Below are 26,067 nucleotides of genomic sequence, written 5' to 3' on the forward strand. Positions count from 1 at the left end.
AGGGTCTCAGAGGTGCACCCCAGACACAAGCCCACCCTGCCAAGGCCCCACCAGTGCAGGGACAAGCTGGGGTGAGCTACAGCACAGCTCTACCTGGTGCTCATTTCAGAAATTGAGGTCCAGCCCTTGCTGAAGGTTGCAAATAGCATTTAGTCAAGTGGGAGACAACCAATTGTCTCGATGTCTTGATTTCCTGTTTTAGGTTCCCACAGAGAGACACTGCACCAACATTGTCAGGTTATCTGACAATGCTAACATCTGATCAAAGGAGGTAACACAGACTATCAGATGAAACTAGGAAAATACACATCTTAAAAGGGGAGAAAGACTGGCTTTATAGATGTAGAAATATACACATAGACCCACATGTAACCCCAGGTTTTCTGTCATGTTGCAGACAGTGAAACAGCTAGGTTTAGATCTATATTTATGCACCACATACATATACATGCCTCCCAATCTAGGGTGATGGCAATCTGAGGACGGGAGAAAAGACCTGGATCACCCCAAGAGCTCTGTTCTGGCAGTCAGCAGCCCACAGCAGATGCACACAAGCATCTGGGGGAGATGGAAACAGGCTGGTTGATGATGCCACAGCCAACCTTTCTGGTTCCACACAGATAGCTATCAAGCTGCAAACCACACACTCCCCATCTTATTCTTCTGTTGTTTATCTGCACAAAGAAACATAAAACCATATGCAGGCTTTTACTGTCAATATAAGTAATGTTATTCTAGTAATTCAATCCAGGTCCAGAGCCTGAGAGCTCCTTTTCCTCCCTTTCCCCCCTTTTTGCTCCCCTCACCGTTTGCCTCTCTCCAACCTTGTTTAGGTTTGAATGCTGTGTCATTAAATTCCAGAACAGTAAACACTGCAGCTTCTCTAAGCACCCACACGGTGCTTTCTAGGCTAAAAATTAAACATGGGGTAATTTCATTCCTGCTAGGACTCTGCCCTTTATTTTCCTTTACGTCCAACTTGAAGGATGCTTTTGGCAGATGCGTAGTGAAGGGAAAAAAAAAATGTTTGCTCTCTGCTTCCTCCCTGCACTCCCCCCTTTTCCACTCCCACCCATCAGCCATAAAACAACACAGCCCAGCCAGATCCCAAACTGAAAGCAAGACAAAGCACCCACACAGCCCCCACTTCCATTCAGCAGAAATGGGCCGCTCCGGGGTAGCCCAGGATCTACAAGTAGGCCAGACTGGAATAAACAGAGTAAACAAAGGGTATCCTGTCCAAGCTGAGAGGGGCTAAAGAGAGGGATGTCTTTCATTAACATGCAAGGCAGGGATGCAAGCACACAGTCAGTCAAAAGCATCACTGAAGCTTGCTAGGAGTAATAGGAGGAAAGAAACACAAGATCACGCCACTGTAAGGACCCAAAGCACGTCACTCAGCTGCACGCCACCGCATATCCCACCTACCAAGGACCAAAACAAGGCAACCCATACACCCACCACCACCCCAAAACATCAGGGGCAGCCCCAAAGCTGCTGCAGCACAGTGTGGCTCTCCAGGAGGCTGGGCAGGGAGCAGTGCACACAGGTACAGCACCAGGCGACCAGGGCCATGCAAATGTCAGAGCTGATGACATTTAAAAACAGCACATCTGTCATTTAAGGAAAGGAATGGGAAAGGGGGAGAAAAGCACAGCACAGCCATAGCAACAGGTCAAGTGTTTGCCAGAGAGAAAGGGTGATGCAGATATGTAGCTTCTCTGTTTTCAGAGCATTTGTCACGTAATAAAATCATTAGCCTGGGAATTGATGAAAGAGTTTGGTTTAGTTTTTTCTGCATCCTGCTGCTATAAAGCCCATACAGATCCATGTGTGAAAGTCCATGCTGTGTATATCCCTGCATCAATGATTACACAGCTATCACAAACAGCCCTCACGTTTTTCCAGACTCATAGGAAAAATGCAGCACATGGAGAGGTGAGCAAACAGTCAGGAATTTGTAGCAAAACAGCAGCCTGTTGGCTGCAAGTCTGCTCAGTTATTGGAAAAAATTGAACATGCTACTTTTTTTAAACAGCCTAATCATATTTACTATTACATCAGACTTACACACCACAAATTGTTCTCATGCAATGGAAGAATTTTTAATCTAATATCTTGGACTCAGATAATTTTCTAGCTGCAGAACTGCAATAATTTCCTATCCTCCCATTGTTGAGATAAGCCGATTAACTTGGATATGTTTTAGTTTCAGAGTGTGATTATCTCCCTTTATTTTACCTGAGAGAGAAGGCTTACTTACAGTAAAATAACTTTGTTTTCCCCAAGCCAGCTCTTAAACTCTCCTTTTCTGTCTTTCCTGTTGCACTGTCCTTAGCCCCTTCACTTTCCACACTTCCTCTTCCTCTCTCAGAGACACTATATGAACAGTTACTATTATTTTACTGAAAAAATTACACTGTTCAAGAAATCCCTGAAATAATTCTTAAAAACAAATAAAACTCTCATTAACAAAATATTTTCTTGTTTAGAATATGTTTGAAAGCTTCTTAAATACCCCACAACTCAGCACTACTGGTAAAATCCTGCTTGTACTGTTCCTTTGTTTTCAGGCACATTTGCAGAAGAAGAAGTGCAAAAAAATGGATGAGGCCTGAAGCTCTGTTTACATGCACAGTGCAGCAAAACAGGAAACTCCATTTATTTCAGTAGAAGTGATTTATGCTCAAGTAAGGGAGAAGGCAAGCAAACCCTTGAATTTATACCATTACAAATTGTAAAATACTGCTTACACAATCTTGGTGGGATTTTTTGACATTTAATGTTTTTTCTTAAATTCCCAGGTCATAGATTTACTCTATTATGTCAAAGGGACTTCCTCTCCTGCTTTATTTCTTTTTCCTTGCACTTCTGGCAATCATATTCTAGCAGAAAAGCCTGAATTCATAAGATGAGGACACATTTTGGACTGCTAGGCTGCATATGCTGAAGCCTTGATTTCCTTTTATCTCCCAGATCTCATTTGTGTTCAGGGCTTTTCAACCTGTGTTAATTTGCAGACAAAATTCAACACTGGAAATGTATGAATTACACATATGCAGATTCCCTTATGGTACATATCAATTCATTCCTCTTAGTCACCATTCATTAATTCCTTTGAAATAAATGTTCATGGTTGAAAAACACTAGTTTGATGATTTAACGGGAATGTGGCTCATGTGTTTTCCTGTAGAAGATTAGCAATACTAAGAAAGAGCCAGCCTGTTTAAAAGTAAGACTCTCCAAACAGCTATTTTGGTGGAAAGAGAATGGTTACATAAACATGAAAGGGCAAGAACGTCTTAATATTATAGACGGAGCAACAGAACAAATGAACATTTTTTTTACTTCCTATAAAAAAAGTATATAAAATAAACCCAACCCCTATTCATGCACAGCAGTGTTCCTCACAGTTAAGCCCATAAAACCATCCCTCTTCCCAGTAAGGTGATGAGCAGGCCCTGGTTCTCCTCTGTGGGAAAGGGAAAGTGGACAATGTCATCTACTGACTGCACTGAGGACACTTGTGTCCCTGAAAACATTTGCACAGACAAAAGCTTGCAGTATAAAAGCAGAACTCCCATTACTGGCTCACTCCTATGGCACTATTCTAGGAAAGCACCCTAGGAGCAGATCCAGAAAAATGGTAAAAGACATGAGAGGAGGTAGAAAAATTACCAAGAGCCTGGGCTCCTCTCTGCTCATTCTTACTGGCAGTGACAGCATGGTAGAGAGGATGGGTGGTGAAATGCCAGAGTGCTGGATGTGCAGCCCGGCAGTGCTTGTGGCTTTGCACCACTCGACTAGTTTAAAAACAGTTATTTCTTGGCATCCCAAGACACAATTTCTCAGCTACATTTAATTTATTTTTCTTCCTAAAAAGTAGTAAAATCAAGGTTAAATTTTTTGTATTAGTCTGATTTAAATTCTAGTCATGACATTTGCCTAACAGATCATATAATCATTTTGGGTAATTTCCCAAACCCTTTACAATTCTACCCTGGTAAAGGGCAAGCCTATCCACAACATTCCAAAATAACTTGGTCTCCAGGCACCTTTACCTAACAGCAAGTGTTAGCAGGTTACTAATGATATCTGGATTTCACCACTAAGGAGCTACAGAATGAGTGGCTTTCTGCCACCCAGCTGAATTGAAACCTGAAGAGTGAAGGTGAACAGGTCAGCATCCCATACCACCAGAATCCCTTGTAAGTTAAAGTCATCCTGCCAATTCCAGTTCAAATTAATCTAGAGTGGATTAAGTCAACTTTTTATGCTGTTTTCTAAATGAAATCAGATGTACATGTAAAACTGGTATTTAAAAAGGTTTTACCTAATAATGAGTCTGGTATCGACAGAACAATCACCATGAAGATCAAGGTAAGAGGCAATATATTCTCATTAATAATTCAAATCTCAGCATGGATATTGATGACCATGCACTTAACAGGGAAAACTGGGCAGCAGCTGGAGCTGGCCCAGATTTCCTTAAAAGTTGCTGGGCTGCAACAGAGACACACTGGAGAGATCTTACTGTAAGATCCAACCAGAGAAATGGAAGCTCCTTATTACTGAGGTATCTTGGACCCTCAGCAATACCACTTAAATGGTACAAGGAATAAAATACAGCATTAGCAGTCTATTCAAAGATGATGGGTGAGAAAAATAAGAGAATAAAATCTGGAAGCAAAATGTCACTAATTCCTCTTCCTCACATCTCTTATATTTGCAGCACAGAGCAACAACATTCAGCAGTACCTAATTCCAGTTACTGCTTCAGATCAAGGAATATTAAAGGCTTTAAAATAAATGTGTACAATTGGCAAAGTGCAAACAAATAGAAAGGTTGTAGGGGCCAAAACTCAGAACAAACCAGTTGGGTTAGTTAACATAATCTGCTCTATTCACATAACTAAGTTTGTTTCACTGAGGGCATGAACTTTCTTGGAAAAGCTCAAGTAATTAACTGCAGGAGCTTACACATTTTCTTTCCCTCAAGTTTACTTTACCCTGGAATTAGAGCTGCTTACACACAGCTGCTTGTACCAATTCATTCAAAAGTTGCGTTTTGCTTGTCCTTTCCAGAGGGACATGCCTGAAGAGGTGGTACCAGTGAACTGTGGGATCCCCTTCAATTCCTCCTGCCTCCTATCCACTCTTCCCATCACTTTGATTCAAAGAAAACCACATCATACCTCACGGAAAAAGAGCAGGTTTCCAATGAAAGGAAGAGGTGGAGGATGTCGGATCCCTACTCTGCTTAGTTTGGAGAATGCAGATGTGGAGTACCTGGAAAAAAAATAAGGTAGTAATTTAATTTTGGATCTTGTCATGATAGGACTTGCCACAGTAACTAGTTCAGATGACTTCCCTGGATTCAGAGAGGGAGAAGAAGCTTTCTGTGTTGGTCAGACAGAACTGCCAATGTGGTTACATTGCTTGGCAGCTCCTCAGGTCACAAAGTAAATGCAATACATTGGTGCTTCGGAGAGGGCAAAAGGACCAAGTGACTCAAACACAAGCCTGCAAAATTGAGCAGTGGAATGAGAGAGCTGCTCCTGTTCCCACAGAGGGTCTTGTAAGTCAGAAGTGACTCCCCAAAGCTACATGAGGTTACAAATGAGATCAAAATAAGCATTTGAGACTTGACTTCTGTGGCATTGCTGGGAAAGAAACGAGACAGATTTTCAGATTATTATTTTCTTCTTCCATCACCTCTACCTACACAGATCACAGAACAAAAATTCAAACACAAATTCACTCTCAGTTGTCCATGAGCCAAGACAGTGTCAGTATGTTCAAGTCAAGCCTAGTATTTGGGTCAGATATGTTGATTGAGTGATTTTATTAGAGCTGCTAAATATAAAAAATACAGGGAAACAAAACCCAGACTGAAATGCTTCATGCATCCCTTGGTTCAGATGAAACAGTGGCATGTTGACAGGGACAATACTGGAAAAAGGAAAAAAGAAAAACCCAACCCCAGAGCCTTTCTTTTTCCTCCCCTCCCCCTTTCTTAATACAAACAATGGATTTAAATCAAGGGACTTCAATTAGTGAAACCTGAAAGAGCAGGAGCTAACAGCAGCAGCTTTGATTACCCAAAGACACAACTTTTGTTGTGCAGTTCTGTTTGCTGAGATTTCCCGCAGCACAGTACCTATTTTCTTAATGAATTTTCTTTTGTGAAGATATTTTACAAAAATCATAATCAGGAGATAGAGGTTTAATAATTTTTAAATAGCAAGAATTTTCTTTTTTTTTAACAAGGCAGTACAAACCTTCACAAACACAAACCCTCTCACAAACTCAATAGGAATTATGTGTATTCAGTCTTTACAAGGACACTGTGTCAAGTATGACAAGGTATTGTGAAGTAAAGGCACAGAAGTCAACATTTATTACACATTTTATACATATTATTGATTTCTTGGCTACTTAACTGCTTTAAAAATATGAGAATTTCCTCAGCTAATACATTTGGGAAAAGAAATGTTTTAACTTTAACATGACAAAACAGCCTACATGATACATTTTCATCCCCAAAGAGAGGATTTTTTTTGCTGCTGCTGCTGTTTGAAATCTTCCTGAAGTGTCTTTGTGTCATAGCAAAGTCCTCATCTTCAGCATGTAAACAGTGAAAAAGATTAAAATCCCCGTCATTGAAAACCTGTCAATTTTGCAGTATTCTGTCCTGATGTTTTCACTGTAAAATACATGACAGATCACAAAACACCAGGCTGGGCTACAGTTAACTGCTCATTTCACCACACACCAGACAGTCTCTAGACTCCTGGTTTTCATGTACAGCAAAGTGAAGAGTGACTGCAACAGAGGCTTACACCAGACAAAGTAAATGATGTGATCACCAAATATTTTAAAAGTAAAAAAAATAATGAGTACCCTTTCACAAGGCAAGAAACACAGAGACTGTGAAGATTATTTATACTTAGATGAGCAGTTCATCATTGTCAGTTTCTGAACATTACTGGCAGCCTCATACAGCTGAGGATTTGCTTTCCTTTTCACCGTCCTAATGTGGTTTTCTCTACTGCTTTTTATTCAGTTGTATTTGAAGTAGGTTTTTGAAAGGTAGGGAGCGACACTTTACAATGAGTTGGGAGAGAGAAGCAGTGTCGTCAAGCTACAGACTGAAATAAAACAACAAAAGGATGAAGCCAGCAGGAGAAAAAAAGAATCTTATCAGTAAATACATCTAGCCCTACTCTATGATTTTACAACATTTCTGGTGTTGTTTAAACACCTGATGTTTTACAGAAGAGAAAATAGTATGTACATGGCCAAAGACTGATGGGGCAGCAGGCACAAAAGAAGGATCTAGCACTGCACATGTAGCCTTAACTTTGGCCATTTCTAATGCAGCAGCTTACTTTCTGCAGCCTTAAATATTAAAATCTTCCCTCCATCTCTGCAATATTTCCACACATTCTCAGTACTTTGGGTGGGGGAGAGAGAAAGAAAAGAGTGACTTACGGACTTTAAAAAAAAACGAAAAGCATAATTGTCCTGTATAACACACAGTGAACACCAGCAATACATGAATCTGACAGCTTTGCAGCACAAACCTCTGCCTTTTGAGCCAGAAGAGGCTGATAATTCAAACAGGCCAATTTATGTGATTTGGTCACTCGGCATCTCCAGGACACAATCTTGGCCAGTAACTCAGAGCTGCATCCAAAGGGCACTGGGAAAACAATGTCCAGGTTTTGTTGCTGCGAGGGCAAGGTGGGCTAGAAGCTGGGCAAGTGCAAACAGGTAGCATGGCTTCATAGGCAAAGCCATTAGTCTGGAGAAGCTGTACATCTAAATGAAACAGCTCCAAGCCTGCCTTATGACCAGTGGGAAGTCTTATTTCTCACTCTGCCACTTATTACACTTCTACACTACTTTATCACAAAAATTAATCTGGTATCAGGAAACCCCCTGCTGTTGCTGTGGGTACACAGTGATGGTAGATCAGACAATGGACTAGAAAGGCTAGATCAAATGCAAAATCTAGAAATAAAAGATAATAAAAGGTAATAAAAAGATACTAAGAGGTGCCCAAGATAAGCAAGAAATGGAACCTCTTCCATACAAGAAATAAGCTAACAGGCTATGATCTTAATCATGGCGGGGGTGGGGGGGAAGCAACTGATGCAGGTTATGACAAATATATTTAAAATCATGCAAGGCTTAAAAATTAAGTGAGAAGTTATTACCCAAAAATTTAAAATACAGTATGAAAATCCACAAAGGAATATTCAGGTGGCAGGATTAAAAATGAGACACTTTTCCAAGAAATAAATATACTAACTATAGAACTCCTTACCACTAATGATTTTCTACTCCAGAAATTTAAAAAGCTTCAAAAGGTGATAGAATAAACTAATGGGAGGTGGAGGGAGGGAATCTGCAGTCACTTTTAGCTAGTAAATTTAACAAATGTAAGAGAAATATATGGAAAACATTAAAGAAAAGGAAAGAAAAATAATAAAATTTATTTTCTTAATCAGGGAACTAGTCTGTAAGCTTCTAATTGCATAATAAGATATTAGACTTTTATAATACCTAAAAGATAAAACCCCAGACATCTCAACTTTCTTAAGAGGAAGAGAGGAATGAGTCTGTGTGAAGTGAGAGGCATGAAACAGATAAAACTCTGATGGCAGCAGCTTTTACCAGACAATCTAGTACATTCTCACTCAAAAGAGAAACAAACCCTAATATTTACACAATTAGGCTTCCTGCACAACCCTTAATTTAAAAGCTTGGCATTATATTTTGAATTAAGTGACAAGACATCAAAAAGAACCAGAGGAACAGCAGCAATGAAGTAGATCAATAAACAATTCAGAAACCCTTTGAAGACATCAGATGGCCTCTGAGAGCAAAATGCTCTCTGTATATATTAAACACAACTGTTAAAAGAAAGTTAACATGTCAAATGCATTCCAGTAGGACAACATGGCAGATACAAACTCTCTGAAATACTAACTTCTCTCCACAAAACACTATTAAAAATTTTTTGAAAAGGGAAATAGATAAATAATATAAGTTGTGAAGGATATATAGCTAACAGAACTAGCCATCTGTCCAAGCCAGGTCAGTACGGTTAGAAAAAGTATTATGTCGTCTACTATTAAGGATGATCAATCTGTGCAGCATACAAGATTACAGAGTTTCCAATTCTGCATCCAATTCTGTTTCCAGTTCAACATCCTGTTGAAATTATCCCAGACTTCTCCCAATACAGAAAATGCATTGCATCATTCCTTCTATATCTAAGTAATACACAACCTAATAATACCTAAAAAGCTACAAACTGGAACACAGAGATGTTATTTAATCTCATTGTTAGGAATTGGGAGCTGCGTTATTTTGCAAGACTGACTGGGAAAACAAAGTATTTTGCTGAGATAATGGAAATCATTCCTGCCAAACAAGAGACAATAGCCATGCATTTTTACCTATTTGCCTCTATTTATGTATTACCATATGAGATTCGAGTTAGCATGTATTTTACTCACAAAGTAGTGATAATGCACAAAATAAAGGTAGCCTCCCCAGCATTACAATGACATCTTGTGAAAAAATATACAAAATATACAAGCATTCTTGGGAGCCCACTCTCACCAAAACATCATCCCAAAGCTGGCTACAGACTTTCAGCTCTCAGCCCTCTCTGGGAAATTTTGCATTATGAATACTGCATCATGGTCACTGGAGAGCTGCCATCACATAAGTCTTTCCTCTTGTCTGCTCCTCAGAATATTTAAGGTAGAAAATAATTATCATGTCCCGTTCTGACAAAGAAATACACAGAAAACAGGTCTTGCATGTGGGCGAGTATTGCAGCCAAAGTGGAAGCCATCCCAGGATACAGCCTGTGCTGATTATTACCTCCAGAAAATGTACTCACTGAAAGAAAAAACAAAACAAAACCACAAAATTGAGTCAGCCATCCATCCCCAAAAGACAATCTTTCAGAAAACAGGAGAGAAAAATGGGGAAGGTAAATCCCTTTTCCTTGGTCAACACAGGCTACCAAATTGTCCTTTAATGTTGCCCAGCAGTACCTCTGATGGAAAAGGAGAGATTCACTGAATGAAAATACACTAGGATGTGTAGAATATCAAGCTCAGAGTATGGAATTATTACTATACCTTCAAAAAGAGACACCAAATATCCACAAGTATACCTCTAAGAATGAACTGAAATTAGTCTTCAAGAGACACTTTAGTCAGTTTGGGATAAGGGTATTTGAGTACTGCAATTTGATTTTCAAGCTCAACAAATCTATACTTTTTAACCATGAATTTGTAGGGCTGTAATAACAGTTTCAGGGATAATGAGGACTTCCATGTAACACTTGCTCTCTTTAATGACTTGAATGCACTCACAGAGCCTTAATTTTGACATAATTGCAGAAGAAAAAGACATTGCAGACACTTGTACCATCTGCCTCCACAGGGGCAGATGTTTTCCAGCTGCAAAACCTAAATTATCATAGGATGTTATTTCATTGAAATATTCGCTAATACATCAGGAATAGTGTGCAGAAAAGGCAAGATTATATGCCCAGTATCAAATTTATGCCTCCTCAATCTGCTAGCAATCATCTTTTAATCCATGCTATTCTGGTCTGTCAAACATTTCCTTCAAGTCTGTTAAGAGAATTGATAGTATCGAGAGATTGGCTGTAATAAGACTTCAGTTTGTCACAGTGTATTTAAAGTTTTGGGGGTTGCTTTGATTTAAGTTCTAAAAAATTAGCAGAGAAGCAAGGCCAATTAAATGAAAAAGCCCAGACAGAAAAAGCAACACTTTTCACCATATTCCAGAGTAGCCCTGCGAGAGACAGATGGTCTGTACAGCAGGTCAATGACAATATTTCATCACCTCTCTCAGAGTGCAACCTCTTCACACTGGGCGGTGACTTTTCCAAATAAAGAGCAAATGAACAAGAGTCATAAATCCAACAGCTTCAGCCCTTCTTTGTTGGCTCAACACCTTTAAACAAAACGATGGAGGTCAACAGCAGCAGAGGCTGTTGTCTCCTTATAGCAATATATAACCTTGGGAAAGGAGGTGGGAGCTCCATCCCACGTGACCACAAAGAGGAGTCTCCTCACCAGGAGGATTGTCCACAGCAGATCTGAGGTCTGGTGCATCCATGAGGCCATACATGATGTCTGCAGGAAAAGCTGGGTCAGAGCTGACAGCTAAGCTCAGCTCATGTTCCAGCCCAGCTGCCTTAACCATATACCAAGCGATCCTTTCACTCCCTAGGACCACTGGCACCACACCTTTACTAAGGAGTAGTTTCTTCCAAGTGCATATTTAGTCAGACAGATATTGTGGGGCATACAGAAGAAAATGGTACCACCTCTAGGCCATAGATATTCTTGTTTCAGCCAGGAAGACTGAAGTTTGCAAAAACAGGTGCGTTGCTAGAAACACTGTGTCCAGAAAACAGTAAAATTTCATTACTTTTTTTTTTTCCTCTCTCCTCAACTAATTACATCTCAATTTTACAAATGGACACTTCAATTAAAAGGACATGAAGTTTCAACCTTATCAGCCTTCCTAATTGTTATGCAAGTTCCTGTCCTAGTGATGCAACTCCATTTGCAGAAAACATGGCATCAGTTTTTGTATGCACTTCAGCTATTCCTACACACCAAGAAGAATTGTATAGATGCAGGAAGCATTTTCATACTTAAATTGAGAGAGAATATTCTGCTTGGGAGCCTAACCATTCTGGCTTTTCATTGACATAAAGAAGACATTTATTAGGTCACTGGCCCATTATTTCATAGGGCTGAAAAGGGGTTGCAGTGTTGTGGTAGCTGAAGTCCCAAAATGTTATTTAGCAACACATCAAGTAGTGGTGTGGGTGCAGGCAAACCCACATTGCATTCCCTCTAGAGCCCACCAACCTCAGTTGTTTTAAAACTTCATGTTTTATTCCATGGACTTGTGGTCTATCACACAACTTGCCTGGTGCCTGTTGCTGTCAAGGAATTGGTTTGAGAGTTCAGCTCTTGTACCACATTCCACAACAGCACATGCAGAGCCACTCAGTGCCATTAGGAATCAGCTGGCACAGGGTTTGCAGGATGTCACACCCTGCCAGGAAAGCCCTGGGGAAAAAAATGCTTCAGGAGGCTCAGTGCCCCCCAGTGCTTTAGGGCCAGAAACATCTCCCCTAACTGAAGGTGAGGTGGGGAGCACAGTCCTATGCCCTTTTTTGAGACCAGCCTGTCAGCATACATGTGGCAGGTACCAAAGGAGGAACAAACTCCAGGTGTTTTCCCCCTTGTAATCTCAAATGAGCAGCAGTGACAGACTGCAGGGACAACTCACCTCCCTAGACAGCTCTGGATAAATGCTCAGATCTCATGATTACACAGCACATTAACTAATTTTATTTATTTATTTTTAAGTTAACACCAAGGAACCACCATCCATCTAGTGCACTGAATGTGGCAGAGGTCTTACCGACCAGAGACATACGTGATCAGAGCACCAGAGATCATTTCATGGTGCTCAGAGAGCCTGAATTAATGGTCCACAGCCCAACTTTGTTCTGGCATTTCCTAAGTTGTGTGGGCTTGACTTCACAACCTCAATAACATATCTTCAATGCAATTTTCTTTGCAAGTTCTAATTTAAAGGAAAAAAAAATCATTAAAAATACATCACATTGCATCATTTTGCATCCACAGGGGTCATCAAAAGACCTTAGACTATGGCAGAGACCTTTGCCAAGTAAGCTAATGGAAGAGCTGATGGAGAGGCAGGTTGTCTTTCACACAAGGGAGCTGTGAGGCACAGCCTGCCAAAGTGTCTCTCAATACTTCATCACAGAGAAAAACAGCAAAATTTAAGAGCTCCTAAACCAAAATGCTAGGCTTCTTTCTGGGTGCTAACATCCCACCAGTGAGCCCTCATCTGCACCTCTGGCAGTATGGCCACACCCTGCTCTTCCTCATCCGTGGACCCACCACCAGTCCCAGCCTCTGCTTCTTGCTGGGGCTGACTGCAGTGCCACCCTCACCCAGACCCTGCATCACCTCCTACCATGATCTCCCCAAATGATCCCTTCCCAGCACAGTCACACACTGGTTTGTATCAGCCATTCACTCTACTTCAAGCAGCAATTTACCCCAGTTTCTTCTTGCCTAACCTCATTCCTACTAGACTGTTTGCACAGGCTCCCCACTTGCAGCTCTTGTGCCCAAATCTCATTGCAGCTATGACATCCCAGCACAGTCACACTAGAGAAAAGCTTCTCTCAGTCCCCACACTCAGAGCAACCAGCTGCTCTCAGGGACCTGCTGCCTGGTCAGCCCTCCACACACACAGAGGGTGGGACTATGCTTAGCAAAGACAAAATCAGAAATATTAGCTTAAAATTACATATAAACAGAAAATATTCCAGTGAACATGTGCTAACTGTAATTTTTCAAACACAATTTGCCCAAATTTGCATGAGAAAGGCAAAAAGTACATCCAGTGACAAAAGCCCACCTCCTCTCAGCAAATATTGAAACCCTGCTTTAAAGCTAATATGAAAATCAGAATATCACTTTTAAGAATAATAAGATAATGAAAAAAACCTCAACCCCCAAGAGATTCCCAAAATAAAACAAAACATTTTTTCTTTTGCACTTGTCTCAGAATTTATGGAGCTCATTTAAACTGAAAATTTTCAATAATTTCACCTAAGACAGCAGCCCTGAAAAAGTTCAATCCTAGCTGCTTGGAGTTTGAAAAAGCAATAAGGAATTTAAAATAGGGTTGTCTAACAGGAGCATCACACAATCTTAATTTGTGATGCTCACAGACCCACCTATAATTAAGTAAGCCAGACTTAAAATAAAGGAATTGCTGACTCTCAGTCTGAGAGCACACATAAAATCTCAGCTCATAACTAGTTATTTTATGCAGGGTCTAATCCATTATAGCACAGGGGTGACAATGACAACATTATCTGACCCATAATTACAGGAAAGATGTTATAATGCCTGTACATACCAGACAGCATATGATAAACTTGAAATTAGTAATGGAGACACTGCCTGTTCCCCATGACTTGAAAACCAGGAGCAGTGTGATGCCATGAGGAGATAAGATCTTTATTTTTCTTGCTCAGATTTTCATTCTCCCATTTCTCTCATCTTTCCATATAACAACAACTAAAAAAAACCCCACTACCATAAACAATTAAATTGTACTTAACACAGATGTATTTCATTTTCAAATCTTTAGGGTACAGAGGAAGCACAAACACTCTGGAAGAGTGATCCCATGTCCTGGCAGGTGGCTGACACAGTCACACAAAGCTGCATAGAAAGACCCACTGGAAGTGAGGCTGTTTCAAGGAACAAATGATAATCTGCTATATCATGAAATAGCACTGGTGCTGGCTGCAAAGCCTCAGAATTGAACAAGAGTAGCTACCACATGTGCATCTAAATAGTACAAGTCCAGAGCTCTGCTTTGCTACATGATTTAATACCACTAGAATTAATGTAAAGGGTGTATGGAGCTCCTTTCATGAAGAGCAAAGCACAGCACTGGAGTCACCAGGGAGAAACGTCATTAGTTTCTGAAGGGAAGAAGAGAAAATCCTCCCAACCTCAGGGCTCATGCACACATGAACAGTGAGAAGTACAGAAGTGGGGTTCAAAGCCTTGTGGCAATACAAAAAAAAATAAACTCAGCCTCCTTTTTTCCTTTGCATCTTATTCACAACTTCTTGAGTACCTGTGGACTAACAAGAGTTGAGCTCACAGAAAAGACAAGTAATTCCATCCCTTCCATAAAGTGAGCTCACCTTATAAAGAGACACAGTAGGTAGAGCAAGGAATATGCATATCATATTCCCTAGCCCAGAACAAGGAGAACACCCTTTAGCAACCACATGAGACAGGAAAAGAGTGAAATTATTTCAATTACCCTTCAATGTGCTTGAGCAGTCTATCACCATCACCAACCCGAACAAGTATCGTGGTCACTAACAAAGGCAGAAAATTGTTCCTACAAAACAGAAGATAGTTGAATAGATGCCAAACAAAGCCAAAGGAAAAGCAGAATTTCAAACAGACTGGATGAAAGGATTGCAGGAAGCAAACTTCAAGGAGATCCTCTGAACTTGAAAAACTGCCTAAAAAAAGCAGGCTCAAGTGTTACTCCCAAGTGCCATCCAGATTAAAAGCAAAACAAAGGAAATTGGGGTTTCCTGGAGCTCTGAATCACCCATTCAAGCCTAAGGAGACTGAGTAACTGACTACACACAGGAATAGCAACACTGGATTATGCATGAAATGCCAATCCCAGAGCAGAATGGACTGAGAGGTGTTTTACTTCTTTAATCACTGAAAAATGCAGTAACACTGTGCATTAGCTCTAAAACAGAATGTTGGATAGTTCAGACAGAAATAAACTTTTTAATCTGCCATGCTTCTCTCTCTGGGCTGTTGGGTATTAAAAAAAAAAAGAAGTGCTTGTTTCACATTATATCATCTTTTGACTACACTTTGAAGTCCATTCTGACCATTTCTCCATGACAGAGACAAATTCCAATCCTTAGGAATAATTCTCTTAACTTCATAAAGAAACCCTTGTTCAAGTCAGATAATTTTCATGTAGAGGCTGACATGGAAATGGCTTTCCTGGAACACAGTTGATTTGCATTACTCAGTGTCACAGCACATGACAGCTCACTCCACAGCCCACTTGTCTGGATCTTCCATAATCCAGACAGTTGCAGTCCCCTCTCTGTGAAGCAGTTTTGCACATGACAGGAAGAACTAATTTTAATGCAGAGTCTTTGCTCTTCTATTGGTCATGTTTTCTCTCAACCTGTGTATCTGGCAGGCTCCTGGATGCAATTTGTAATCATTTCTCCCTGCTAACAATGGAAAAGTCTGTTACTGTTGGCTGTCCCATTGACCCCGGGGTTTTTAGCATCTGACATAGCGCTGCATGAGCAATGTAGCATACTAATCCATTAAAGACCCCCTTCCCAGCATCTCTCAAAGGACCTGCTATTACACCCCTGTCCCAGCTCACCCTCTCTCCTCCAGTTAAACAGCCTCAAACACTCCTGGCACATGAAAGCAAAACGCTTCAATGCCTCAACTGCAAATTCACCAAGACAGAGACCATCTTCCCATTACATCTCACACCCTTCATGTGCACAGCAGAGCCCTGATCTTTGACAGGGATTTGCTGCTCCTGCTGAAACAAAAATGATAAATAAATCATTAGCACCAGGTCCTCTAAAGTGGAGGGAAGTCCTGTGCACTGTCATTCTATTACTTTTTTACTACCACGAGGAAATAAAATTCCACAGGGAATTTTAGAGTCATTAGCATGAGTGATTCACCTTCAAAGAGAGGTAAGAGGAGAGCTGAAGCCCAGAGAAGCTGATTTTCTTCACTCTCTCTGCAAGCACCTGGGTGCAGATCAGTGATCTTTTCCAAGTCAGAACAAAGACATTAGATGATGATACACATGGGTGTTAAAAAAGATTAGAAAGTTTATAAAAAATAAAAGGGCTGACAACAGAACTAGGATTGAGAGCAGAAGAGAATGAGAGCAAGATGTGATACAAATGACAGCAATCCTGGCAGGAAGCAAGAGGCTTATTGAGGGAAAGGGAAGGACCTCTTAGGAAGATAAAGTCTTAAAGAAGTCACCTACCTACTGGAGAGGGGACACAAGACCTCAACACAACCTTGAGCAAGGTATGAGGAAGAGACTCTGATATTATGAAATACATTAATTACTGCAGCTGAATTTGTGTATTTCTTTTCCTAACTAAAACAACAATTTTTTTTTTTAAGGTTCATTACACATCTGCACCATTATTTCCAGCTTTACTTTGTCTCCAGGGAGCTAACTGCAAGACCTGAAGTTGGATGCCCGAAGAAGAAATATTTTTACTTATCTCTGGGGAGTTGAAGTTTAGTGCCTGCTGTAAGAGAGACTTGATTGAAAGATCCAGTGACCGCCAAAAAAAAAAAAAAAAAAAAACCAAAAAAACTCAGTGGACAGAAAACTTTGGAGGAATATGAAAAAAAGACACTTAGGAAAGCATAAGCAAAATCTGCTCAAACCATGAAAAGCATAGTGGTGCACAGGTGTAATACACCATGTGCAACCTGGAAGAAGGCAACCTTCCCTTGCCACCACCAGAACTCTGAAAATAATCTTTACTTTTAATGTCTTCCCCAAGTGATAAGTGGGGTTGCAAAGAAAAGGCCCACAAAAGGTTGTGCAGTCCCATACTGGCACACCACACTGCACAGTGGCTGCTTTATTACCTTGACACTACTCTAGGAATAGCTAACTCGAGCTGAGATACTTTTGAATCCCTTAAGAAACTGTACTTCTATATTTATTTATATACCCATATATTTACATTCATGTGCATACATACACACACTCTAAATCTGTTCATTTTCCCACAGTGCAAAATTAACATTCAACCATCTTTTATGTTTTTTCCATAAGACTTACTATATGCCACTGATGGGTTTTTCACCCTGAACATCCATCTTTAACATTAGTCTGTCCCTCATAGATGCATCTGCAGCAGAGGTGTGGATGATACTCTGTTATATATCATTCACCCCATCCCCCTCCAGAATGGACTGATTTCCTCCTCCTTGGGGAGTTCCCTTACTGAACATTGTTCAGGGAAAGCTTGATATGCAAGGCTGAAGATCTTCTGTGCTATCGTCCCACCAGTTCCAGTTAGTTTTGTTCTATTCTATTATTTGGGCTGCCCAATGGAAAACCTAATCCTTTCCAGTTCCTGGTTTTTCCAACCCACGCAAAGGACCAGAACCAATTCATGACTACGCATTAGCCTAGGATCTGCAAGTTGGAGTAAAGGCTCCCTACAGTGGCAACCTCCCTGTCCTCGAGATAAAATAGAAAAAAAAAAAAAAAGAAAAACAAAACCAAACCTTAACAATTCTCAGAAGTGAAAAGGGGAAAATGGAAGCTGTGTGAGGAAGGAATTGGGTGGATGACTTAATGAATTGGTTTAGAAGATTGATTGATTTCTTTTTTGCATCTACAGGCATCAGTATTCAGACAAAACTTCCAAAAATAATTTCTTGCACTTATACAATAGAAAAGGTACAACTCATAACTGAAGAATAAACAAGGCAGCATCCTGCTGAAGATTAACATTTTCAAAATTAAGTAGCATCACATAATATACAGGTAACAAAATATCTAAGGTTCTCTGCACCAAAAATACTGATCTTTAACACTAGCACAATTCAGAGCATTTGAAAGACAAGCAACAGAATGCCAAAATCTAAAGGAGCAAGAGGAAAACAGAGGTAACGATAAACCTGACATCATCCTTAGGTGAAATAATAGAACTATCATTTTATAATGCAATTAACAAGAAGTTTGAGAAGAAATAACTGAGGAGAATGTAATTAAATGCCTTTCAATACTGTCAAACAATCCTTTCATTTTGAGATGGGGTGGGTTTAGAGTTAGTTTTCTTGACAGGTGTATGGGTATGGATAACTACAACTCTCCAAACAGCACCTGTTTGGGCTAGTCCAATGTGCTGGAAACACAAGACCACATAACATCTCGCCTGCAAGACATTTTACACACTACTCTGAGAACTAGCATGTCACCAACCGAGACAAGCTAAAAGTGGCTCCATGCTTGACGACAAAATGGGACTTTCATGAGGTATTGATCCACAGGACTCTTACTAGGAGGATTTACAGAACTTCTTACTTACAAGTAAAAGAAATCATGAATCACAGCTGCTTAAATCTGACCCCAAATTTTCTGTGCTAAGGATGTGTCCACAGCTTCTCTGTAGCATCCTGCTGCCATGAAGCCATGGACATAGGCATGGCCATAGGACTTCATTTTCAGAAATCTGTCCCAGCAGCTGTTTGGTAGCTATTGGGCATCAAACATCACCAGCAATGGTCACACTCACCTGAACAGTGACCAATCCACCCTGACCATGGCATTTCTAAGGGTACTATTCAGGCAGCAGGTCATCTATTAGAGTAGGACTTCAGGAGGCAGCTCAAGCAGTCAGAGAGCTGACTGCTGCTGAAAAAGGTTGAAACCTTCTCCCTACAACCCACCTCCCCATATTCTCTCTTGCTGCTTTCTCTATGTTTATCTGATCCCTGCTCAAGCTGATACAGCCACTAAACCAACAAACTGCCCATCAACCCACCACCACCAATCTCACCCCCAGCCATGTCCCTAAGTACCCTGTCTATGCCTTTTAAATTCCTCCAGGGATGGTGACTCTTCCTCTTCCCTGAACAGCTTGGCAATCCTTTCAATGAAGAAGTAGTTCCTAATACCCAACCTAAACCTCCCCTTGCACAACCTGAGGCCATTTCCTCTTGTCCTATCGCTTGTTCCTTGAGAGAATAGACTGACTCCCACCCCACCACAACCTCCTCTCAAAAAGGAGCCACCAAGTGCAAGTGAGGAAGCAACACTTGGAGCATTAGGGAAACAACTACCCTACTGCTACACAAAGTACTGTTCAGGAAAGACATGGGAGTAGTGGGTGGAGCTCAAAGGACATTTTGAAAGAGCTCTGAGGATGGGAAAGAGAAAATAAAGCAAGCTTTTAAATGTCAACACAGTATATTGAACAGAAAGTTGAGAAGTGCCTTGACTGCTGCCTACAAATACTTACACTGGAATGAGCTCTAACAGCAAGCAGCTCCCCATCTTCCAGGACAAAGCCAAAATATTCACAGAGTTGGGTATATACATTTCAGAAATGAAATCCTGAATTCAGATGCCATTTTCTGGGGCTGAGGACATGTAAAGATTGAAACAGTCTACCAGGAAAGCTAATGGACTTGCTGCAGCTTTCAGCTTTTAGAAGAATCCTCTTTATTTCTTAAGCAACATAACAAAAAAAAAAAAAAAGTAAAACCAAAAAAACCCCACACCACACAGAAATTCCCCCTACAAAGTCTAAAGAAAAATACAGAGCCTTAAAAACCAGGAAACCAAACTAGATGGAAGCATAGCTCATTCTGATCTATAAATAAACAAGTGATAAACTATTGCTCTAATTGTTGTTTGCTATAGATGGAAGAGGAACTATTTTCCTCCTCTCCCATCAGAGAGGGATTTGTGCTACCAACACAAATCAGTCATAAAGTCATGGCACTGGCCTCTTCCACAGCAATACAGTCACACAGCTAAAGGCAGCTACAAAAATATTTTGAATAGAAATTGCCCACAGATTGTTTGCAAAGACAAATACTTTGCCTCTTTGAATGGAAGCCTAAGCAAGGACACCAAGCCAGCTAACAATTAGCCAAGCAGTCCCAGACACGTTTAGGCTTTTCTGTATTGAAATGTTTAGCAGAATCTAGCATTTGTTACCTTGTCCTACCACACTGTTTCATTAAATGTATTTCAGGACAAGTAGCCTTCTATCAAAAAATAACACAAAAACCTCTAAGAGGAAAGACAACTCTCTCTTATTCCTAATAAAATGTATTTGGGATACAAAACATTCCACAAGTCTTTCACTCTCTTCATAAATAAATAAAAAATAATTAACAAATCTTAAAAAAATAGTCAGTGTTTAAAAGGAAAAAAAAAGAAACTTCATGTTCACAGGGAAATATTATTAAAGGGCACAGTTAAAGAGCACAGAGATGCCAGACCACAATGTAGTCACCATTTTTGATGTTTACAAATCTAGCACATCATCATCATCACAGGATACTGTACAACCCTCTAGATGCACAGAGGAATGAGCATGTGTGGATGTATGAACAGATGTAAAGAATAATTTCCAACTTACAGTAACTGGCAGTAAACTAAAGCACCTTTTAAGGAGGGGGGGAAAAAAGCAGAAAGAACCTATCATTTCAAAGTCAGCCACCCAAACACACTCTCCGGTACACAGAGCACTTTATAAAAGACATATTGATATAGTGAATCTCTAACAAACTTTCCTCTCCAATATAAACTGAGAAATAGCTCATTTGTCTAACCTACTCATAATACTACACCTTAGAAGGCTTAGTCTCACCTTCAAGACATGAGCATCCAGGGGAGACCACATATCCTTCAGCACCTATGCCTGCACTGGTTTACTACTTCAGGAGACACAGGCGAGCAGGATTAATTATTCAATTAGCAGTATGTATTGCACCTGAGACTTGTTACCTGTGGCTTAAACCTCCTGGAAATTAAAGTTGAATTATTACTCTTCTCTCCTGACAAGTCAAAGGCAGAAGAAGAGTTGCTTTTTGATTCTGGAGCAAGTCTGTTTGAGCAGAGTTGTATTTTATGGCAGAGTACAGCCCTTTTTTTTTCACGTTTGCCTCTGGTTGCTTGAGCACTGGCACAGGCTTTCAAAGGCACTCAGCTTATTATTGCTTTTCTTGCTATGGAGCACAGCAGTAAAAGGCTGACCTGCGATGTTAGAAACCAGCATCTGGAAGGAAAAAAAAAAGGAAGCATTTGATGGCAGTATATGGCTATGGGACAAAATTTGGGGACCAGCTTATCTGAATTGCTTGTGGCTCAGCTGCAAAAAAGAGTTTTTTACAGTTATAGCTGTTGGCATGTTGGTCAAAGAGTGTCTGGGACTTGCCTGCACCTGGCTGGTGAAACATTACAACAAATAGATGGGGGATGACTCAGAGGCCCTATGAAACACCCTCAAACCAGTCATCCGAGGCTGCTGTGGTTCCTTTTGTTCCATTAGCAAGTTGTGGCTGGTGATAAAATAGGTTGTATCTCTCAAAAGCTGCAAGCATGTGGCAGCTTTTCTTTGTTCTTAAAGATAATTTAGTACTTATGGAAGATGGCATGGCAGCTCAGGAAGCCAAGGAACTCCAGGTATGCAGTAATTACAGCATCCATATTAGCTGCCCCAGCTTATCCACCTTGTCAGTGAATTGGATGCGGTCTTGTTTCTGTTCAGGCAGCAAAAGAGCAATTCTGCACACAAATGGTATACCACAGCTCTCAGCTTACAAAGATCTTAAGCAAAACAAACTTTTCTGGATTTAATTAAAAAGCAACAAGAAATAACCCAGAGGCTGCATATTCCACATCACATTATCCCCACTTATTAGAAACGTATTTCAGTGTTTCCCTCATTATAAAGGAGAAAAATTATATAGTTTGCATCGCTGCCTGCAGCCACATTTTTAAAACTTGGGTGTCAAAAGACAAAGCTCCTAAAGCAACACTCAGCTACCCAAATAAAGAGGCTCTCTCTTAATCAGATATTGAACAGAAATTCTCAAGAAACAAAGGGAAGTGGCAGGCACACAACTTTTTCTAAAGAAAAAAGAAATCATCACGTTAGGTACATGTATGTGCCCAAATACAGGTGCCTGTAGGTAGCAGAGGGAGTAACTTTTTATCACATTGGCCAGAAGTGTTGACAGAAACACCCAGATGAAATCTCTGGCTGCTGCACTAGTAATACAAGGAAGAAATAACATGTATAGAAGGAAAGGGAAATGCAAGAGAGGAAGCGTGAGATGAACAATGAGGGATTTGTCTGCATCTGAGAAAGGGGGACAGGGCTTTGAGAGAGCATCCCACCAACTCACAGGCCTGGAGGTCACCCCTGAGAAACGCCGAGTCAGCAGGAAGCAGACTGCTGCCTGTCTGCTGAGTGTCTACAAGGCAACAAGTGAACTGCTGGGTTTGCCCTACCTGCTCTGTGTACTAAATTTCTTTAGCCCTCAAAAGCTGTAATTGGAAGAGTAGCGACACAATTTTCACACAGCTGAAACTCACAACTGTCTGTACCACTCCACCAAGCGCGTGCCTACACAAACCCCTAATTATCCGCACTGTCATGTGTAATTAGTGAGTCTGAACATGTAGTATTCATCAATATGTGAATGTTAGGCACACTTCATACATTCAATAGCACCCTGTGTTTGTACACAGGCAACTCCCAGAGAGCATAACTACGATCATATGCTGAAAGGGGCAAGCAAAATAAACAAAAGATTTAGTGTCTGTCATTTATGCCAGGACCATACATGAAGAAAAAAAAAGAAAATTTCTTTCTAAAATATATAATCAAGTGTTTTCTATGGGTTTTTTCTCTCAAATAATTGGACAGAGTGTTTCCATGGCCTGCATTGGAGAGAAAAATTGAAGCTCATTATTCAAGCCTGCTGTGATCAATACAGAGAAACATGAGGACAGTCATGAGCAGCAGTCCTGTCACATGAATTTTTAGGTTACTGAAAGTTATTGTGCAATTATCTCAAAAAACAAACATCATGAGAGAAATATGAAGGTGGAAATGGAGGAAGGAAGCACATCTCAGCACACCTAAACAATCTTTCAAGAAGTTGAACCTCACATTTGCGAAAATCTGGAACTACTCAAACACAAAACTTGGCATATAAAACCAGGGCTAACTGAACTGAAGCATGAAAATCTGACTAAATCTACAACAGCCAGATCTCATCCACCTCTTTCTCTTATTCTGGGTATCAGAAAGATTGAAGTGTTAATAGTTGTCTTATTGACTCATTACCTTACAAGCTTTAAAAATCTGCATAAAAATAGATTTTAAAAAAAAAATCTTATTCAAATCAAGCACATTTGACTGCAACTACATCAAACAGAGTCCCAGTTTTATCAGAGATATGCTGCTTCATGTCAGTGAGCTGCCACAACCACGCGTCTGCCTCTGCGCTAAATACGTGTGCGCGCAGGGAGGAGGGGAGAGGAAGGAGGGGAGCACAAGCGCGTGTGCAAACATGCTGTGATCTGTTTTTTCCCAGTTGAGAAAAAATTGTTAGTACAGCTCAATCAAACCTATTGAAAAAGGATAGGGACTCACTCAACCACCCAATTCAACAAGCTCTGTACCCTGGGCCTTACAGCAAATGTGCTGAAGACCACAGGAGTTCTGCCCCTGACCTCAGTAGGGTTTGGATCAGACCCAATCTGCATGCAATCTCATTTGATATGGTTTTGTTAATTGGCTGTACTGCTAGAATAAAAAGGGCTGACAAAATCTGATTTCTGGAAAGCAGCAATAAACTTTAGCATCTTAAAGGCAATATAAGGATTTTGCCCTTGGTATAGAGGTCGTAAAGTGTCTGAGGGTGAAGCATGTGAATAACTTGGGTAACATGAATATTACTTATTAATTAACAAATAAGTGATTTAACTCACTTCTTAAATTTACTGTGACAACACTGATCACGTTCCCAATACCTCCTACTTTATAAATGCTTTAACCAGATGTAGAAATGGACAATGCCAGCACTCCAGTTTCACCTCTGTGCTCAGCCATATCCCAAAACAATTTGAAGAAGTCATTTTAGCTCTGGCCTTCTCTGATGGATGAAAATCCCTATGCAAGACTTTCAGAGAAGTAATGTCCACAGCACACTGCAGATCTGCATTTAAAAATGTATTGTCCAACTTGTCATACTGTATCTTACCAATTAATTACTTCTGTTTCTGAGTAGAACATTTCTGATCACATCCCTCCAACATATGGTATGTACATATTTATAAATTATATACACGTAGTACATAATTAACAAATTATGTACATTATAAAGCATATGCAAAAATGGAAATTAAAAAAGGGTGAGATAAAGATGCATTAATCCTTTTTTTTTTTTTTTTTTTTAGTTAGAGATACAAAAATATTTTCTTCGTTCATTCTAATGGATTATTTTGTATATCCTTTGGGGTATACACTCCCCACTTTGGTACCCATATATGGAGGTAATATAGAAGTCTCAGATGTGTTCCCCTTCCCCACTGCCAGTGACATTTCAAAGTCTTACCATATACATGCAGACCCTGCCTGCTCTTCAGGCACAAAGCTGCTAATGGGTGCTGGGCAATATAATAGATGTTTGCTTTTTGCATCTGCTGGCTGTCACATATCACACAACTGCTCCACAGTGCTGGCTTCTGCTCAGTACTCAGCTTTCATGAGACCGTGCCTGAATTGCCAACTATAATCAGTGAATTAAGAACCCCCTCCCCTTCAACATGGTATTTATATTCTGCAAACAGAATTAAAAATTTAAGTCTTCTCATCTTTGTTTTTATGGACTGAAAAATCACACAACACTTTCTTACATCTTTCACTTACTCTCTTTTTGTGTCTTGTCTCTTTTCTACTGAAGGCATCAGTCTTCCCATCTTTTTTTTTCCTGTTTCCATAGATATGAGAAAGAAATCTACAACTCTGCAAAAGTTTTCACAAAATCCACCCACTATACTGAATATTTTGGCTCTTTTACTTCTTTTCTAACCACATCTCTTACTGGTCTCCTAAACAAATTGCCTCAAATTAATGAGGTTTGAGGCATGAAGACAAGGACGTGTTAACCGAGCTTATTTGCACAGAGGAGCCAAATTCACCTAATAAGATGGAGCCTTCAAGTTTTATGAGTTTATGGAAAGACTTAGGTGCCTGCAGTCACTGGGCATTTGGCTTGGTATCTTGGGAGATTCCCAGATTTAATCTGACACTCTCTTCCCCACCCATACCTTTGACTTTCTTACTGCTGTTTATTACTGCATTCTAAGCAGTGGAAAGCAGAAAACATGCCTTCGTTTATATTTTCACAACCATACCCATTCCTATATTTCACAAGCTATAAAAAAGCCATGTCAAATTTAGCCCACCACACTTATTACCATTTCCAGCTGAAGGCAGGGCCTCCACATTTGTCCTCACGCTGCCTGCTTTCCCTGTAAGCCATCCCTCTATTAACATCAATTGCGACTCCAACCTCAGAGGTGAAATTAATCACTGTGCAAAGAGTCAGCAGGTATCCTACTTCAGCCCATCAAAACAGGGCTTACATTAAACTCTAAGTAGTGCTTAAGTCATGTATTAAGCCTTTGTAGAAGGTGTGCTGCACTTTTTTTTAGTTACATTTCATGCAAGCCATAACACCAGGAAAATGCACTTCAGCACTTAGGCACTATGCAAATATATATTACAAGAAGAAAAAGACTTTGACAGATAGGTTAAGGGGCACTATAATA

The 26,067-nt window shown here is 40.2% G+C and overlaps 1 protein-coding gene across 10 annotated transcripts in view; it reads right to left on the bottom strand.

The window, feature by feature from the left end:
- TBXAS1 (thromboxane A synthase 1) overlaps positions 1-26,067 on the bottom strand; it is a 259,778-nt gene that overhangs the window by 170,821 nt on the left and 62,890 nt on the right. For all 10 annotated transcript variants that reach the window (XM_072923497.1, XM_072923496.1, XM_072923495.1 and 7 more), the window contains one exon: positions 5,196-5,289. In XM_072923497.1, the coding sequence (XP_072779598.1) occupies positions 5,196-5,289 (94 nt within the window). The remainder of the gene's footprint in view (positions 1-5,195; positions 5,290-26,067) is intronic.

Source organism: Taeniopygia guttata, chromosome 1A (assembly GCF_048771995.1).
Source record: "Taeniopygia guttata chromosome 1A, bTaeGut7.mat, whole genome shotgun sequence".
Lineage (NCBI taxonomy): Eukaryota > Metazoa > Chordata > Aves > Passeriformes > Estrildidae > Taeniopygia > Taeniopygia guttata.